The sequence below is a fragment of the Grampus griseus genome, assembly GCF_964374135.1.
Source record: "Grampus griseus genome assembly, chromosome: 6".
In the NCBI taxonomy this organism is placed as follows: domain Eukaryota; kingdom Metazoa; phylum Chordata; class Mammalia; order Artiodactyla; family Delphinidae; genus Grampus; species Grampus griseus.
The window spans coordinates 80,528,460-80,546,357 of record NC_139000.1 but is presented as its reverse complement, the minus strand read 5'-3'; the positions used below and the strand labels follow the sequence as shown (position 1 = coordinate 80,546,357).

Sequence of the window (17,898 nt, the reverse complement as noted above, 5' to 3'; positions counted from 1 at the left end):
CTTGTCTACATGGTCTTTACTACCTTCTTAGCTCAATTTAGTCTGGCTTTTGTCTCTAAAATTGTTCTTTCCAAGGTCCCGCAATGACTTATTAATTATTAAATCTAATGGTTGTATCTAGTTCTTACCTTCATTAGCAGATGCAATATGACTGACCATGTAACCTATAAATACTAGAAACTCCCTATAAACACACTCCTCCCCAAAAGGACATTATTCTTCCTTGTAGTCTTCTAACCTCTCTGGGGTCAGTCCTTCTTATTCTACATGTTGGACTCTTCTCCAAACCTTAAATCATGTTGTTCCTCCTAGAAATCTTCCCTGATTCCCTGAGAATCAGTACTAGGATCTCCTCCCACACACTTCCATTGCACCCAATGCTACTTCCTCAACCACATCTCATCATTCATCCAACAATCGCTCACTGAGAGCTTCGAACGTGATGGCCGCTGTGTTAGGAGCTGAGAATACAGATGTGCGCAAAAACATCCACAGGCCCTGCTCTCAAGGTGCTCACAGTCTAATGGGAGAGACATACAATAATCCAATGATTACACAAACAAGTGAATAATTACACCCTGGGATGCATGCTGTGGACGAAAGGATCAAGGGCAATGAGACTATAAATAGAGAAACTTAACTCTCTTTTCAGGGAAGGGGGCATTAAGGCGGTTGTGGGCATTGACCCTGGGGCTGGAATCTTAACTCTCTTTTAACAGGGCAGGGGGCATTAAGGCGGTTGTGGGCATTGACCCTGGGGCTGGAATCTTAAAGAGTGAGTACATGTGTGAGGGAGGGAGGGCACGAAGAGTGTTCCAGAAAGAAGGGACAACACATAGAACAGACATACAGAAATAACTGGAAGAGCGTTAACCAGTTAAGGCTTAGAGACCCAAGCAGGCCTCAGCCCATACAGGCTCCTGAAGGGTTATCTAAAAATTTGGTCCCTCTCCTAAGAGCAGTAGGAAGTCACTGAAGGGTTCTGAAGGAGGGATGACATAATCAGATTGACAGCTTGAAAAGATCACTTGGTACAGTGTAGAGAATGGATTGGAAGGGACATGAGTGGGCGAGGGGAATACTGGTTACAAGGCTTTTACAGCCTTCCAGGTGAGAGATGATGGTAGGCAGGGCTAGCAGGGTGGCAGTGAATAGGAAAAAAGTGGTCTGATTTGAGAGATTTAGGAAGTAAAGGGGCACAGGATCATATCTAGGGCTTAAAGAAGGTAAGAGGTTGAGGAAGGAAGGATGTGAGGGAGTGAGGATGACACGGAAGAGAAGGGTCACAAGAGCAGGGATCTTACTTTGGACAAAGTATCAACTTCCCTTAGATTCTGCTCACCTCCTCCTGTCCTTTCTTCTGTGGATCCCAGGACCAGTCATCAGATTCAAAATCTCTGGATCATCTAAGACTCTCTTCTGGCCTTGCACTGACTCCTGCCCACTTACCCCTACACTAGTCACACCTCATCAAGATCAATATTTCTAAAAGTATTGTCCCAGAGGGCTTCTGGAGAGATCACAAAATGATCCAAAAATGCAAGTCTTTTCTTTGGCTCCTACAGGCGACTGAAGCAAAATGCCAGACTTGATTTTTTTTTTTTTATGGTAACTGAGTTATAAAGGAGTACTAAAACTTGTTAGTCATAAACTAAAATTAGCCTTTAACTGGAGTTCACAGAAGACTCTAATTCAGTCCTCTACTAAGAAGTCTGACTGCCAGGCAATGTTTGGCAATGATGCAAATCTCCTTTTGCATATACACATGCAGCCAGTTGGAATTCTTGAAATTTTCAGGAAGGACACTTTTTTATTGGGATATTAGCAGTGATGTTTTGAGCTGGTCATGGTTTATGGTGCCTGACATTCATGAATTTTAATTACAAATTATGATTCATGGAGCTTCATCATGATCAATCTAATATGCCATGATTATTTGATTAACCCTCTGGAGTAGAGGGATACATGCCTCTAACCTTATTTCCTGCCATTTTCCTCCTCCCTTCCTTGCTGATCCAGAACATGTGTAAGCAAGCTCTCATCTCAGGAACTTTATACTTGCTATGTCCTCTGTCAGGAATGCCTCCCCCCCAGATATCACATAGCTAATTCCTTCACTTCCTTCAGATCCTTCTCAAATGTCACCTCCGTGAGGCCTCCCCTGACCGTTATGTTTAAATCATAATCTTCTGGTTCCCTGAACTTCCTAGTCCATTTCCCTGCTTTATTTTTCTTTTTGACACCTATCACCACCTTATAAACTATATATTTTACTTATTTGTTTATTGACAATTTATCTCCAACTAAAAGATAAGCTCCATGAGAGCAGGGATTTGTGTTTGTTTTGTTGCTATATCACCAATACCTAGCACAGTACCTGGCATATAGTAGATGCTCAATAAATAATTGTCAAATGAGAATATTTATATCATCAGAATTTTTGTCCTCTTAACTTCCAACACCCAGCTCTTAAGGCATGGGTACATGTGGTTCAAATGTGAACCATTCGTAGCCCTGCTACCAAAGCAGATATAAACATAAACCCAGAAAAGTATGCTTCTACAGTGACGTTTCCTTGTTATCACTCCCCACCAATCTCCTCATCCCAGCCTCAACCCTTTCTATCCTTCAAACTCACTCAGATCAAAATTTCCAAAGAACAATTGGAAGCATTCAGAATTCATATTCAACTCATTTTCAGAATTTAATATATTCCAGGCATTGTGCTAGGTTCAGGAGAATCAACAATGAATGAGACAGACCATCCTTGCCATCAGAGCTTATAGTCTAGTGGGGATATCACCTTATCCTGCCTCCGGAAAGGTGACTTAATCCCTTATAGGAGAATATGATGGGCAAACTGAGATGTGATGTATGAACAGGAGATGAAGGAGAGATTTGGGGCAGGGTGGCATGGAGCACGTGGCAGCAGACTGAAAAGACTGTACCAGGCAAGCAGAGGAAACAGCAATTTCAAAGGCCTAGAGGAGAAAGACAGTGTGGATGTCACTTTCCAGGAAGTGAGGGCAGTTCAGGGTGTGCTGGGACTGTGGAATCGTCACAGAGCAACGATGAGATCTGAAGTAGGGTAGGTAGGAAAGGCTAGACCTGGCAAGGCCTTGTAGGCCATACTAAGCAAGTTGGACTTTTGGAACTTTATTCTGAGAGTGAGAGGGAGCCAATAAAATGTTTGATCAGCGATACAAACAATGGAGTTTAAACTCTTCTCTGCCCCCTAACAAACCCAATCCTGACCTTCCCTCTCCACTGCGGGCATCCAAGTCATAGCTGCCCACTCCCTGAAGCTTTTATGTTGCTCCAACCTGCATGTCTCTCTCCCTCTCAGCCCCAGGGATCCCATCCTCCCTTATCTTTATATGCCTGTGTTCTGTCTCCCCAACTGAGTTCCCAGACGACAGGGACTTCTCAAGGCTCTCAAGGCAGTCCCACACCCAGCTCACCACTGACACAGACTGGGCCTCAATGAGACAAGAGGGTGATGAATACAACCCAGCACAACCCAGCTTGTGCTCACACTCCACACACCGATATTTACCCCGCTCCAAAACAACCCTTCCCTCCAAGGGGCAGTGCTGATGTGCGCAAGGCCAGTTGACCTGGGTTTCTGTCTCCTGTCTGCTGTCACCTCTCTCTCTTCTCAGTTTACCTAGCCTCTAATGTCTCCCCTAATGGGCTGGAGAAACTGATTCCCAAGTTTGTTCAAACTGCTAGAAAAATCTAATCTGGAGTGACAGAAAGCAGATCAGTGGTTACCTGGGGAGAATGGACTAGAACGAGGTGCAAGGAAACTTTTGGGGGTAGAGGAAGCGTCCTATATCTTGATTGTGGTGGTATATGAATCTGTCAAAACCTGTCAACATGTACAACTAAAATGGTCCATTTCATTGTATGTAAACCAGACCTCAGCAATGCTGAATTTAAAACAAACTGCATGTAAATTAAAAGTCGGTAGCCCCAAGCCCAGTACCTGAGCTTCAAAACACAGTTCAACCCCGACATAAAACTAGGCAAGGCCATATGGGAATAGCAGCTTCCCCATGGTTGCAGAGATCTAAGAACGACGGGTGCACCTGCTAAGGAAGGCCAGGTGAAAGAAGCAATGGAGCAAAGGCTAATAATACGGAGGAGGCCAGACCCAAATATGTAAAGTCACAAACAGCATGCACACAGATTTGGTCTCCAAACCTCAAAACACCTAGGCCTGAGATAGTGCTTATTTAAGAACAAGTAAGTAGAAACCCTGCCTCACAAAGCAAGAAACTGCATATTAGTCCCAAGATGATAATTCATAAACGGTTTGGAAAAGTGATTCTTGAAGGACTGAGTGGCTTCACCACAGAGAGCTCCTCGAGAAGCTGGGCCTTACCTCTCCTTCCAGGGTGAAGCTGTGTGTGTTAAGAGGGGTGACTCTTGGGTTTCCTGTGAGAAGGGATGACATCTGTCCAGGTGGCAACGAGGACAGTTTGGAGGGGCCAGTTTGGAGTGAGGAGTGTGTGAAAGGGGATGGGAAAGGGGTCTCTGCCCTCTTCTTCTTTGCCTGAACTCTCTCTCCTCACAAGTCTCCCAACACAGAAGATCTGAACCATACTCCCACACACAATCTGTTCTGTGTCTCTGGTACAGTTCTCCTGTACTCTCCTGTGAGTTCCCAAAGGCCAGTGTCTCCACCTAGCCCAGCACTGGGCACTCAGCAAAGGGCAGGAGAAATTACTTATTTGTGACAAGACTGTGAGGACGATGAGGAACATATTGGTAGGAGTGGGGATGGGGGTTTAAGGAGGATGGGCCCGTCAGGCTGGGTCTGTGGAGTGAGGGAATGGAATGGTGAGAGGAGGACAGGTGAAAGAGTGGTAGGAAACAGTGGGTCGGGGGCAGTGTGGGAGAGGAGGCTAGGATTAGTGGGAGAGAGCAGGACAGGGTCAGAAGTCACTGGGAACACAGGCCAGGAATCACAGGGGGACAGAAGTCAACAGGGAAAGGAAGATGAAGGGTCAGTAGCAGAGGTATGATCAGTGGTCACTGGCAGCGAAGGTCAGAGGTCGTCGGAATAGAGCAGGTCGAGGTGTGTGTTACCTGCCTACGAGGCGGTGGTTTGTGGGGCATCTTCGAAGAAGCAGGAAGCACCTCAACACTTGGAGCGCCTACAAAACGCTCCCCCGCCTGAGGACAAGAGGTTTGTCCGTCCCCTCAATCATGCACAGGAAATCCGGATTCTCTTTCACTTCAACTCCCAGTCTCAGGGGCTCTTTGGGGACACCCGACGTTGTGGGTCCCCGCGCCCTCGCAGAATGGAATCGGCTCCTCCCTGACGCGGTTACCCAGCAACTAACCTGCAGCCAAGGCGCAGGCGCCTCTGATGCCTCCTCCCTGCCCGAGGGGAAGGCGTGGCTGGGCGCGCGGGGAACCACCAGCTCCACTAAGCCCCGCCCCCTAAGGCCAGACGACCGGCTGCCGCGCCTTTCGGAACTCCCGCATGTGGGAGGGGCTAGTGAGCCCAGACACCGCCTCCTCATGAATAATGCAGGATCAGGCGGTGTCCCGGACCCGGAAGTGGAGTTGCAGAGTCACGGCAGTGGCTGAGCTGCTGACAGGAGGCGGCGGCGGAGGTGGAGGCGAGGCAAGACCTGCGGCTCTGCAGGGCCACGGTCGCTGTAGCGCTAGGCAAGCTGACGGAGCCACGCCGGCCTCAGCCCACCTGCAAACCTCCCGCCTCGTGCCCACCCTGCATCTGCCCGACTGGTCCGGGGCGGCCTAGTCTGCACCACCGACCCGGCTCCTGGGGCCGCCGCCCCGCGCGGTCCCGTCGGCGTCCCTGGCCGCGCCCGACCCCCGGCCCCCTAGCCCACCGGCACCATGATGGAGGAGATCGACCGGTTCCAGGTGCCCACCGCGCACTCGGAGATGCAGCCGCTGGTGAGGGGGCGGGCGGCGGGCGGCGGGCAGGCCAGGGCCGGGAGGGGACGCTGCCTGAGGGGGAGGGAGAGAGTCAAGCCTTGGGGACTGTGCGGAGGGGGCGCCTCGGATAGAGTAGAGAGCCGTGAAAACGCATCGCCGGGGGAGGGGGACTTGCAGGACTAGAAAACCGTGGGAGGATACGTGGGATGACAGCAAAGGGGCCTGTAAGGGCGGAGAGCACTGCCAGCGGAGGCAGGCCAAGGGAGTTACGGGGAGTGCCGTCGGATGGAACCGAGCGGGGGCACAATGGTGCACACCGTTAGTGGAGGGGAAAGCGGGGAAAGGAAGGGAACTGTCTTGGGGCACCGCCGGTGGTAGGCCCAGGGGGCTGGGATGAGAGGTAGGGAGGCATTTAGACCTAGAGGCCTGTGATGCTCAGAGCGGGGGAGGGGGCCAGGAGCAGGCTGTCTGAGGGACGGGAATAGGTTTGTAGAGGAGGAGAGGCCTCCCCTCCAGTTCTGGCTATGGATGGGAACGCAGGGCCTGGGCAGAGGACGAGTGGGGACAGGGGATCCATGCAGGACCCGGGAATTCCGTTCTTCTCCGGAAGAGAGTGCAGTCAATCTAGGCTGGGGGGTGCTGGAGCCGGGAAGGAAAGAGCTCGGTGGCGAGATGGAGAATCCGGAGCGCACATGAGAGCTGGGGAACCGGCAGGAGAGGGGGCGGGGCCGCACTGGAGCCGCCTGTGCCCACCGGTTCGGAAGAGCCTCCAGCATCCTAGGCCTACGTGCTTGGAGTCCTTGCTGGGCGCCGATCCTGCCTCCTGTCCGCGGTCCCGGAGTCAGGGAAGAATGATGTCATCGCTGCCGGCGCGGAGGGGATGGAAGGGGGAGGGCGATGCACGGAGGCCGGCCTAGGGGAGACCATACCCATTGGCCACCGTCCCGGGGCGTCTACCTGACTGGCTTGCACATCCGCTGGGCGAGAGACGCCGAGGCCTGGCGGCGGCGTCTTTCCAACTGGGAGAAGGAAAGGGAGAAGGGAGGGAGTGCCCGGCTCTGTTCGCTTTGCTTTTCCTTCTCCTTTCCCCCTTGGAGCCCAGATGGGAGCTGGAAGGAGGCAAGGCAGGCCAGGAACCTGAAGGTGTGGATGCCCTATTCTATGAGCTCAGCTAGAGCTGAGCAGAGCTCTCCAGGTCTTGAAGCTCTGGGGTTCCCTAACCCTCTTCCCTCTGTGTTAAGCGGAGGTGAGGAACAGGTTCTACCCTTGGGACCCCCGCCCCTGGCTGACAGATGTGCTTTGTGGCTTTCTGAGCAAGTAATCTCTCCATTACAGCAGCCAAGACAGACCTTGGCAGGGACCCATGACCAACTCTAAGCCACACCTTTTGGGGGATGGTAGAGAGAATCATCAGAGGCCACCTAGCTGGAGATGTGTCTTTTTTCCCCTTTTGTGACTACTTAGTTCTAGAAGCCCAAACAGAGAAGCTTTACAGAAGTGTAATATTAAACTGGGGAGAGAGATGCTGCTGGACTTTTTTCCTAGCCTGATGCCATCATTGGGTTATTTGAGGGCCAGAAAATCCTGGTTGAGAAGTCTGTCCCATGAACTTGAAGAACTTTGGGCTGGGCTAAGAGAACACTCCTTTCTGAATTATCTTTCCAGCTAACCTGGCTTGTCAAACTAGATTGCCCTTCCAGTTGTACGTATCTAATCAAGAATCAAAAGGGAGGGCAGATGAAGGAGAAGGTCCAAGTGAATGAGAAGAAAGCAATGAGTTGGTTCTTGCCTCCCATCTGGGGTTCCTAAGGAGAGAGGCAATAGCTGTCCATGGAGAGGGGAGAAGGAAGGGGTCACCAGGTTCTCTCAGCTGTCCCTGATGCCTCTGTTTTTGCCTGAAGTTTTCAACGATGGTTTGAGTGAGTAGTGTCCTCAGAAGACTCCTGGGCTGCTTCTGATCTGTGTGGCTCTGAAGTAGAAGTGCTTACGGCAAGGAGGCACTTATCAGAAAAGCTGTGACCGCCTTCAGACCCTTTTCTTGAAGGCTAAAGGAGCCCTTCTCTGCAAGACGATACTTTGTTGAGGTTGAATGAGAGCCTTATGGAAGTAGCAATACAGTCATCTGCCATTTGGGGGTCATAGCCATTGCCCTGCAGATCTCTGCCTCTCCACCACTGTTCCCAGGTCAAAGTCTAGAGGATCCCCAGAGCTCCTTAAATGCTCTTTGTGTTATTGAGACCAGCAGAATCTTGTGTGGAGTTTCCCCAAGAGTCTTCATTTCGGGGCATAAGGAATCAAGGTGGCATACTGCAGAAGAGAAGGGCAAAGTGGCCCTTTAGGGGTGTTTGGGTAGACCTTAAAAACCAGGGTCTTGGGGCTTCCCTGGTGGCGCAGTGGTTGAGAGTCCACCTGCCAATGCAGAGGACACGGGTTCGTGCCCCGGTCCGGGAAGATCCCACATGCCGCGGAGCGGCTGGGCCCGTGAGCCATGGCCGCTGAGCCTGCGCATCCGGAGCCTGTGCTCTGCAACAGGAGAGGCCACAACAGTGAGAGGCCCGGGTACCGTAAAAACAAAAAACAAAAAACCAGGGTCTCAGACTCAGCTGTGACCTATTTCGTTTTTTGCCATTATTTATTAAGACCTCTAGGAAATCTCTCTTCTCTGGACTCAGTTTCCCAGTTATGAAATGAAGATAAACTATTTCTTTAAAGATTAAACAATAGCTCCTCACTCTTCCAAAGAATATCATAGTGACCTGATATCATTGATTCAGCAAATTCATTCACCAAATATTTATTGAGCATCAGCTCTGTTCCAGGTACTGTACTAGGTATTGGGGACACAGTGGTTAGCAACATAGGGACAGACATAGCCCTGCCTCCTGGAGCTCACAGTTTAGCAGAAGTTATTGTTCTTGCTCACCCTCTCAGTGTGAGTCCCTCTGAGGGCAGAGGCGGGGCTGTCTCCTTAAGCCCTAAGGGAAACAAGGCAATGCTTGTGTTAGTATCATTGCCCCTTTCTGGACCAAGCTGTACCGATAGTGGCCTGTCACATGGGCTTGATCATCAAATAACACTCTCCCACCCATAGTGGTTGGAAGAATCCAGAGGCCATTCCTTACTTGGAGAGATGAACTCTAGGTGGAAAACATCTTTTTTTAAATTTACTTGAAAGAGAAACTTGCACTTGAAAAGGAGGCCTAGGGGAGCGGCAGAAGGTAGGAGAGAAGGCACAGCCCGCAGATCTGGGTGTTTCCAAGGTGCTAATTTAAGCATAGTTCTCAGCTAGTGGGAGGAAGAGGAAGAGATCCCTGCTCTGTTGTTGCTGCTGCTGTTGCCACAGCTGCACGGAGCCTCCTGTCTGGGGTGGAGTTTGCCTGAAGGGAGTTGCCTCCCTACTTTCCTTATCACACCAATTATTTAATTGGCCTGGCTGCATCGCAGCAGCTGAACCAGGCCTGGGCCTATCCCTAGAGCTCCCCAAGGTCTCTTTCTGTCTCCTTATGAAAGGAATGAGAGCTCCTCTGGGAGACCTAGTCCCTGGGTTCCACTCCTGCTGTGTCTATCTCCTACAATCCTGAGTGTTTCTGAGCACAGATTTTTGCAAAGACAGGGATAGGCGCACCTTGTATGTCAGTTCTATGGCCAAGCCACACACCTTACTGATCTAGGGAAGCTCCCAGCTGTCCAAGGCTCTCTGTTGAGCAATTGTGTTGAATTTGGGCTATTGTTTGTATGAGCAGCAGGGATAGGCTCTCTGGCCCTACTGTCTGTCTGCTGGGCTGGTTGGTACAGCGTCACAGTCTATGTCTTCTCTTTGGCTGTAACGGAGAGGAAGAGATTTGGTGGGGGAAAAAAAAAGCATATGGCACCGGACAGGGTCTCTATGCTCTTGAGAGAAATACTAGTCTGGCCTCACTGAAACCCAGGTTATCTGTTAACTCAGTTGTATAGTTCACGAGCATATGCTCAGTTCCAGGTACTTTACAGGTAAAGATACGTGAGATCTCTCCAGGGGGTGGCCAGGAGAAAGATGGGCTCAAATGGCTACAGGAAGGTTTTAGATACATGTTAGGGAAGAGTGGTGATCACTGTAGGGCATTCCTAGGAAAGAGTGTCACCTTGCTTGGGAGAAGATGAGGAAAGCTGAGGTTCTGACTCTTTGACCACGTAAGCTTGGAAAGGAATTTCAGACTCCTCCTGACTCCTTGCACTCAGGGATGGAGATGGTCAGGACATTAATTTAGTGAGTGGGTCATAGCAGCTCCTGAAAGTGGCAGAGGGAACATTGTAAAGCTAGCAAGAAGCCACTATGGAAAATTGACCTACATGTATTCTGTGGTCTGGGAGCCTTAAGTCATCTCCTTGTAGTAAAATGACTCTTCAGTTTAAGGGTGGATTCTCCTAATGGTCCATGTAACTCATGACCCAGTAGCATTTCTCAGGTTCTAGGAAGAGGCACACCATTCTCTCTCTTCCTATATTGCAAAGTGAGGATCAGGTTTGCTCAGGCCTCCAGCTCCTCCCTTAGTGCTCATCTCCTCAGTCAACAAACACTAAGAACCTACTTTCTGCTAACTGTTGTGCTGAGCTCGATACCACAGCCTCTTGCTCCAGGGATGGATATACACAGTCAAGACAGGGTGACGAGCACTGTAAGAAGTAAGAACCAGGTCCAGCAGCGCCGAAGAAAAACAGTAAGGCCTTTCATCAAGTAGTCAGGGAAGGCTTCACAGAGGAGACATTGCTGAACTGGCTCTTAGAAGAGGACTAGAAACTTGGCAGACCAATAAGAGGAGGTGAGGACAAGAGTTCCAGGCAAAGGGCATAGAGGCAGAATCGAAAGGGTGCATTTGAATGAATAAAGTGTTATAGTTAAGGAAATAACATGATCAAATTTGAGTTTAGGACTATCATTCCAAGAGTGGTTGAGAGATTGGAAAAGGTGAGATTGGAGGTTGGAAAACTAATATGAAGGTGGGTATAATAATAATCTAGGCAAGAGATGACAAAGGCCTACACTAAAGCAGAAAGAGAGAGGGGACATATGTACAGAGACTAATAAAGTGGAATAGGCAGGATGTGGTACCTGTTTGGAGGTGGGGTGGAGAGGTAGGGAGTCCAGAATGACTCCCAGGTTTCTGGCATGTATGTCTGGATGGCAAGAGGTACCATCACCACCCCAGGAAATTTGAGGGGGTCTGTATACCTCTTGGCTTCAGGGACTGCTTATATGGGATAAGGCTGCTGTTTTCCTTTGCTCTGCTTCTGAAGCCGCAGTCTTGGGGTTATTGAAAAACCGAAGAGCAGAGTGAAACTAGCCCCACAGCCTCAAAAGGATGCTAAGTGTGCTCATCTGCCAGTGAATACTTTTCCTCTGTAACCTGCTTTGATGAATGCAAGTGAATTGGTGGCAGTGAGGAGCCATGGTAGGTTGTCCCCCCACACCCCGCCCCCCGCCCCGCAGCACTTTGATAAAGGAAAAATAACATCCTTTGTTGGCTGAGAGAGTGTTTCTGTTGCAGTTTCTGGCCTTGCTTTTACCATCATTCTGGTCAAACCTATGGTTTTCTGGCTGATTGGTTGAGCTGGGCCCTTTCACTGATTTCTTCTAGAATGGATATATGAGTTACTGCTTTACTTGCAAAAGTCAGAATGGAAAAGGACATGTACCTCCCTTCTCTGAGACCAGCCTGGAAAGCTGCACTTGGTGTAGAAACAGCACCCAGGGTGCTATCTTCCAGGCAAGGTGTGCCAAGGGAGCAGGCTTCTGGGTTGAGATCGCTCAGGGGTGACTTGGCTTCTCAGACGCCCCAAGTGTAGCCGCTGCAGGGAGGCACATGGTACCAGGAGGCTACCTGACTCCATGTCAGCTGGGAGTCAAGCTGAGTCATTTCCAGCCCCCAACTGCCTGCTGCCCTTGACTGACTATAGCTCAGAGTGAACAGAGATGGGAAACAGAGCCTTTCTCACTTGAACCTGATTAGCTTCAGGGACCCTCCACCCTCCTTGTGAGGGCAGATGGAGCCTTGTGTCTGGAAAGGGGACATGGGAGACTCAGCTTCCTGGCTTAGCCGCTTCATGCTTTCCAGCAGACCCTGGGAGAACTGGTGCAGGGAGCCCCAGAGGAGGCAGGAAGCGGAGAATCAGGCTCAGGGCAGCTACCCAGAGGTGCTGGTTGAAGGAAACAAGAGGTGTGGCTCAGCAGGCTCGCAAGTCATTGTTCTCTTAGGAGACTCTGGTGGGAATCTGGCCGTCTGGGTGGAGAAAGGAAGGCAGGAAGCGGGCAGAGCTGGAGCCAGCTGTGGATCTGGCTCTGCTCTGGAGTTCAGAAATTGGCACATGACCCATCAGCCTCGCTGCGGGGCAGCTGAGTGAACTCCTGGGCTCTAGGGAGTGAGGAGGTTGTCTAGGAAGAAGGCCCAGAGGGTCTGGGCTGGGGAACAGGTAGATGGGGGCTAGTAGGAGATCCCTCTGGATTTTACATTCTTAGGAGCCAGTTCAAGCAAATATGAACTTGAATTTGTTGTTGTTATTCAGAGATGTCAAACTGAGGATCAGATGGTTGTGTTTCTTGAGGGTGAATTTTAAGTTTCTGTGATGATGATGATGTATGTGAGTGTGTACACAAGTAAGAGGGGACTAATGGCCATAAAGAATGTTCTCTGAATGACCATTCTAGCCCTGGGAAGTATTAAGTATGACAAGAAGCCACACCCAGGCAGAAATGAGCCCAGCTACTGTGGTTCTTGTCCTGGTTTTACCTGTTTTCATCACCAGACTCTTGGCTGTCATAACCAAAGTCCACCCCATCTATCTATTTATAACAATACCTGAAGGGGTACTTTAACTAAGTTTTAGTGAATTAACTGCACCCAAACTATGGAGTGAGAACCATATATATTTTACTATGTAGTTAACTTAAACATAATTATGTACAAGCTATAAATGATTTATAGTTCCCATATTAATTCCCAATTTTATCCTTATAAAGGAATTAGTGAAGCTCTCAATCAAGCATGGTTCAGACCAGCATTTCCTATAGTATATTCTTAGGAATATTTGTCCTTTGAGATACTTTATGGGGGGAAAAAAGTACCTATAGACAAATTCCTTTGGGAAACCCTATAACTCCATCCTATCACAATGTTTACTAGCATTTTAAAGACTGAGAAGCCCTGCAATAAAGAAATCTTTCCAGCTTTGTTTAATCCAGTGTTTCTCAAACTTACAGAACTATGGAACCTTTTTTCATGTTACATCTATTAACGTCTTACAGAACCATTGTGTTTCATGCAATACTCTTTGGGAAACCCTGACTTAGAAATTAGTCTCTCTTCTGATCAGGTCTAGATTTCTATTCTTCCCAGCTCTTTTGAGCCTATTTTATAACCCACGCCATTTTGCCCTATGCTAGTTTCTAATGGGATGTTGCTGCTTTGTGTCAGGGTCTGAACTTGTTGCCATCAGTAGGAAGTTCTTAGTGAACTTTGGCAGGTGCAGAAGCAAATATTTTTGCTTCTGACCAAACGAGGTCAGGTGCTTTGTTTTTCTCAAGACAATGCTAAGGGGGGTTTACTTCCCAAGTCCCTCTACTAAACACTGCTTTGGTGAAATCAGCATTTTCACCATTAACTTTTCTTTTTTTTTTTTGACAGCTTCATTGAGATGTAATTCATATACTGTACACTTTACCCATTTCGTATTTTACTTTTAATCCTGGTATGGCTGCTTCATGCCTCAGTTCTATTCACCCCTTATGCCAATGCCCATTGATCAGTAATGGCTGCCTGGAGCACATGTTAAGGTAGATCCTGAGGCTGAGTCCTGGTTCAATGAGAAACAATGACATTGTTGAGTTTCCATGTCTGCCATAGTCTTCAGTGGGGGAAACATCAGTTCTAGGCTTCTGCTTGCCATCCTTGCAGCCCTGAATCATCAGAGTTATCCTAGGCAAAGAACACAGGAAAAGAAGTCTCTTGGAGATGTTAGCCAGCTTAGCAATCTGTTTCACTGAGGTTTGGAGTCTTAGGATATGGTTCTTTAAGAAATGAATGGAGAAAACTGAACTTTCCTCCCCTGATTTTCAGTGTGGGTTTTTGAAGTATTGACTTGATATAAAGTAAATAATCCTTTGGAAACAGGCCATGTAAGAGGGAAGAACCTTGACTCTGCTGAGCAGATAAGAGGGGAAAAGAGGCAGATTCATAAAGAGATCTCATAAATATCTCATAAGGTGTTGGCCATGCTTAGGATGAAACTATAAGCCCTTGGCTAAAGGAGCAAGAAGAAGGAGTAGGCTACAAGAGGAGATCCTTAAGCCAGCAGTTCCTGGCGAGGAAAAGGCCCTACCGTGGGCTATACAGCCTTAGCACTCTTTTTCCCAGGCTAAACGCTTTGCTTTTTCCTTCCACCATTTTCCTGGAGTCTGGTTTCCAAATCCCTAGTCATCCTGGCTGCTCTAGTGGGTACTTTTGAGTTTCTCACCCCTGGAAGTAGACACAGCCCTCTCCATGTGATCTGACCAGTACAGATTACGGTGGGGCTGCCACTATCCAAAATATTGATATTGTACATCCATTATCATCAGTCGAGGTTTCATGATCATATTTAGTAGCTGTACATATTGTTATATGGAACTCAGGACACATATGAAATAGGATAGCCCTTTGCCTTAGCAATGTAGAATCAAAGCAAGAACCTGGAGTGACATCTTGGTCTAGGCTGGCTGCTAATACAGGTAAGAGTCCACTGGGGCTAGTGAGGTGATGGTTTCATATTTAGTGGAAACTCTACCACATGTGTGTAATGTGACTCTTATTTTCAGAGATGTAGCTGGCTGAATTCAGCAATGTGGAATTTAAATAGGAATCAGGCTAAGGCTGTGTGAGTGGGTAGACTACGGCAGACCTTCAAAGAGAGCTAGTGCTTATGTGGACAGATGCTTAATGGAAGTCTACTATGTGATACAGACACCAGACAATGTGCTATTAGGCTACATTAATAGAAATTTGGATTTCAGGTCCTAGGAGGTGATAGTCCTACTCTGCACTGGTCAGTGCCATCTAAAGTCCTGCATTTTGTGCTGATGTCATTATTCAAAAGATGGAAGGACTAGAATGATGAAAGAGTCAAAACCATGTCCTGTGAGAATAGTTGGAAAAACTGAGGCTGTTCAGCCTGCAAAAACAAAACAAAACAAAATAAAAACAACAACAGTCTTAGAAAAAACATTTTAAGGTTTTCAAATGCCTAAAGGACTGGAGCTAAGAAAGGAAAGATGGTTAGACTTCATATTATCTGTGGCTTCACAGGGAGGAACCAGGGCAGTTAGGTGGGAGTGTGGACATGCTTCTATCTTTGGACTCCATTGCCTCTCGTTTCCTGTGGTAGCAGTTCCTAAACTGGGCCAAAGGCCAGGCACCTAGAAGACCCATTGCTCTTTGCAAAATGCCACAGTCTTTGTAAAGCAGGAGCTAGGAACAACATTCTAGCAATAAACATGGCTCTGTTAAGTATGTGCAATATAAACATGCCCCAAAAAATTCATTGTGGGGGCTTCCCTGGTGGCGCAGTGGTTGAGAGTCCGCCTGCTGATGCAGGGGACACGGGTTCGTGCCCCGGTCCAGGAAGATCCCACATGCTGCAGAGCGGCTGGGCCCGTGAGCCATGGCCACTGAGCCTGTGCATCCGGAGGCTGTGCTCCGCAACGGGAGAGGCCACAACAGTGAGAGGCCCGCGTACCGGAAAAAAAAAAAAAATTCATTGTGGAACTTAGTATGAGCAATACTTTGCTAGTTTTCTGTTAGTATGTGTTTGCTAATCTTTCCTATTTTTCAAGGCCAATCACAAAAATGCCCCATTCTTCATGCATCCTTTCTTTTCCTTCACTAAGGTGTGAACTCTCCATTCTACCTGTCCTGTGACCTTAATACATTGTCTCTGTGTGAAGTTTATGGATGCAGTTGTCTTATCCTTATCTTAAATTTCTTTCCAAGGTAGATGCAAAGATGTTTCCAATACCTGAATTCCACCTTGTGCAATAGATTGGGAAAATAATTTTTGCCTATTTTACAGATATGCAAGCAGAATTCCACAAAGATAAATAGGCTTGGCCATTGTCCAGCTGGAGGTTGGCATGGCCTAGACTAAAACCCAGGTATCCTGATTCCCAAGCCCATGATATTTCCCTCACAATCTGGGACTTAATTTCAGTTCTTCTGCATCAACTTAAATTTCTCCACTGGCTTTTGAGGCATCTACACTAGGTGTTTGCCCTTCCAGGTGGCCATACGTTCTACCATTCATGCCAACTTTCTTCCTGGTAGGTCCAGCCAGGCCCTTCACCTCTTCTCACCTATTGGCATCTTGAGGCCTCCTCTTAACTATTCTCTCCCCTCTTCTTCTCTGCCTATTCCACTCCTACCCATTCTTCAAAGGTCCATATAAACTCCCCTTCTCCAGGAAGCCTTCTCTGACTATCCTAGTGAGTTCTCAACCAAGCCCAAAAGCCTCTATAACCTGTGGCATATAACTTGATACATATGATATCCTGATTTGGAGTGTCCACTTTGATGTGTTGTGTTGTAAGTCTCATCACCCCAACTCCTCTTTTAACTCCTTGGCAGATAGCTTCTGCTCCCAAAGCTCACAGTCTGACAAAGAAGAAACTTGCTCTCATGAAACAGAACTACAGAAGACTACAGCTGCATCCTTTAAAAATGAGAAAAAGAGGGGGGGGGGGAGGTGATTCAAAGGAGGGGAGCAGAAGAGACCCATAGGGGGATGACTGGGCGGGAGTTCGTTAGCAGAGCAGAAGGTACATGTGGGGAATTGTGGGAGAGTCAGGGGGATACATGGATTGGGGCACTCATTTATTACTCAAAAAATATCTTTTGAGCATCTGATATATGCAAGACATTATACCAGACACAAGGAATAATATGATAAATAAAGCAAACATGGTCCCTGCCTTTATGAACTGGCAATCCAGTGGGAAAGAAAGATACTAAACAAATAAAGCACACAAACAAAATTACAATGACAAACTATGACAAGTGACAGAAAAGACATGAGAGAGAATAATAAAGCCTCCCATCTTAGATTGGGGATGTCAGGCAAGGCTCCTATGAGAAAGTGATGTTTGAGCTCAGACCACAGGGTGAGAAAGGACTTGAGTGCTCTGACAAGGAGGGACTTGCTCCTTGCTCCCAGAAGTGGGGTGGGGGCTCCCAGCTGAGTTTGCAGTCTGAGTCCCTTACAAACTGGCCTTTCTCCATCCTCTCCCTTTGCACCATGAGGTCAGCTTTCAGGAGAGAAAGACACAGGAGAACATGGGAGAGCCAATCCAGCCGCTCTCCTGTTGGTAGCACAGTCGATGATTGTGCTGCCCACTTTGTTGTGAGGCTGGAAAAGCTGTTAATAGAGTTGTGATGTGTAATATTTAGTGAGCAAAACACTTTGCTGATGAAGAACTCCTACCTGGATCTTCCACCACTGGATGACTTGCACACATCCTCCTGGAGATGAAAAAATATATATATCTGGAGCTTAGAGGGAGGCAAGAGTGCCACCCTGGATGTCCTGTTCTTTGTGTGGCAGGCATGGGGTTCACGTTCTCCTTACCACAAAAACCAAATGCTACAAGCTGTTCTGTCCAGGAGCAGGCCTACTTCTGGTGGGAAAGCCAGCAGTCACATTGGCATGTAAATTGCAGCAGCTGGTGAGAGGGGCCTCCATTGGGCCTCCTGCAAATCCCAGAGGGGTTCCCTGAGGGTTTCAGCTTCCAGAAAGTCCTCTTTGCTCTCAGCGGGCCTGCTGCTTCCAGCCCCGGCTCAGAGATCATAAGCTTAGAGAAAGGCCAAGTGGTGATAATGATGTAGGGAGGTGGTGGTGGCTAGTAAGTAGTTTGGGGAAGAGGAGGGAAAATTACATGGAGTCAAGGAGGGAGACCAAATTGGGGGATGGTAGAAAACATTGGCA

General features: G+C 48.2%; 2 protein-coding genes across 7 annotated transcripts in view; one reads left to right on the top strand and one right to left on the bottom strand.

Annotated features, from left to right (window-relative positions):
* The window catches only part of DNAI1 (dynein axonemal intermediate chain 1), a gene marked incomplete at both ends in the record, with an annotated part of 60,204 nt that extends 55,080 nt beyond the window's left edge, over positions 1 to 5,124 (bottom strand). The window contains one exon of the mRNA XM_082656054.1: positions 5,095 to 5,124. Coding sequence (XP_082512180.1) covers positions 5,095 to 5,124 — 30 coding nt within the window. The remainder of the gene's footprint in view (positions 1 to 5,094) is intronic.
* Positions 5,125 to 5,606: 482 nt separating this feature from the next.
* The window catches only part of FAM219A (family with sequence similarity 219 member A), a 55,013-nt gene continuing 42,721 nt past the window's right edge, over positions 5,607 to 17,898 (top strand). For all 6 annotated transcript variants that reach the window (XM_082656058.1, XM_082656057.1, XM_082656056.1 and 3 more), the window contains exon 1: positions 5,607 to 5,934. In XM_082656058.1, the coding sequence (XP_082512184.1) occupies positions 5,875 to 5,934 (60 nt within the window). In that variant the 5' untranslated portion in view covers positions 5,607 to 5,874. The remainder of the gene's footprint in view (positions 5,935 to 17,898) is intronic.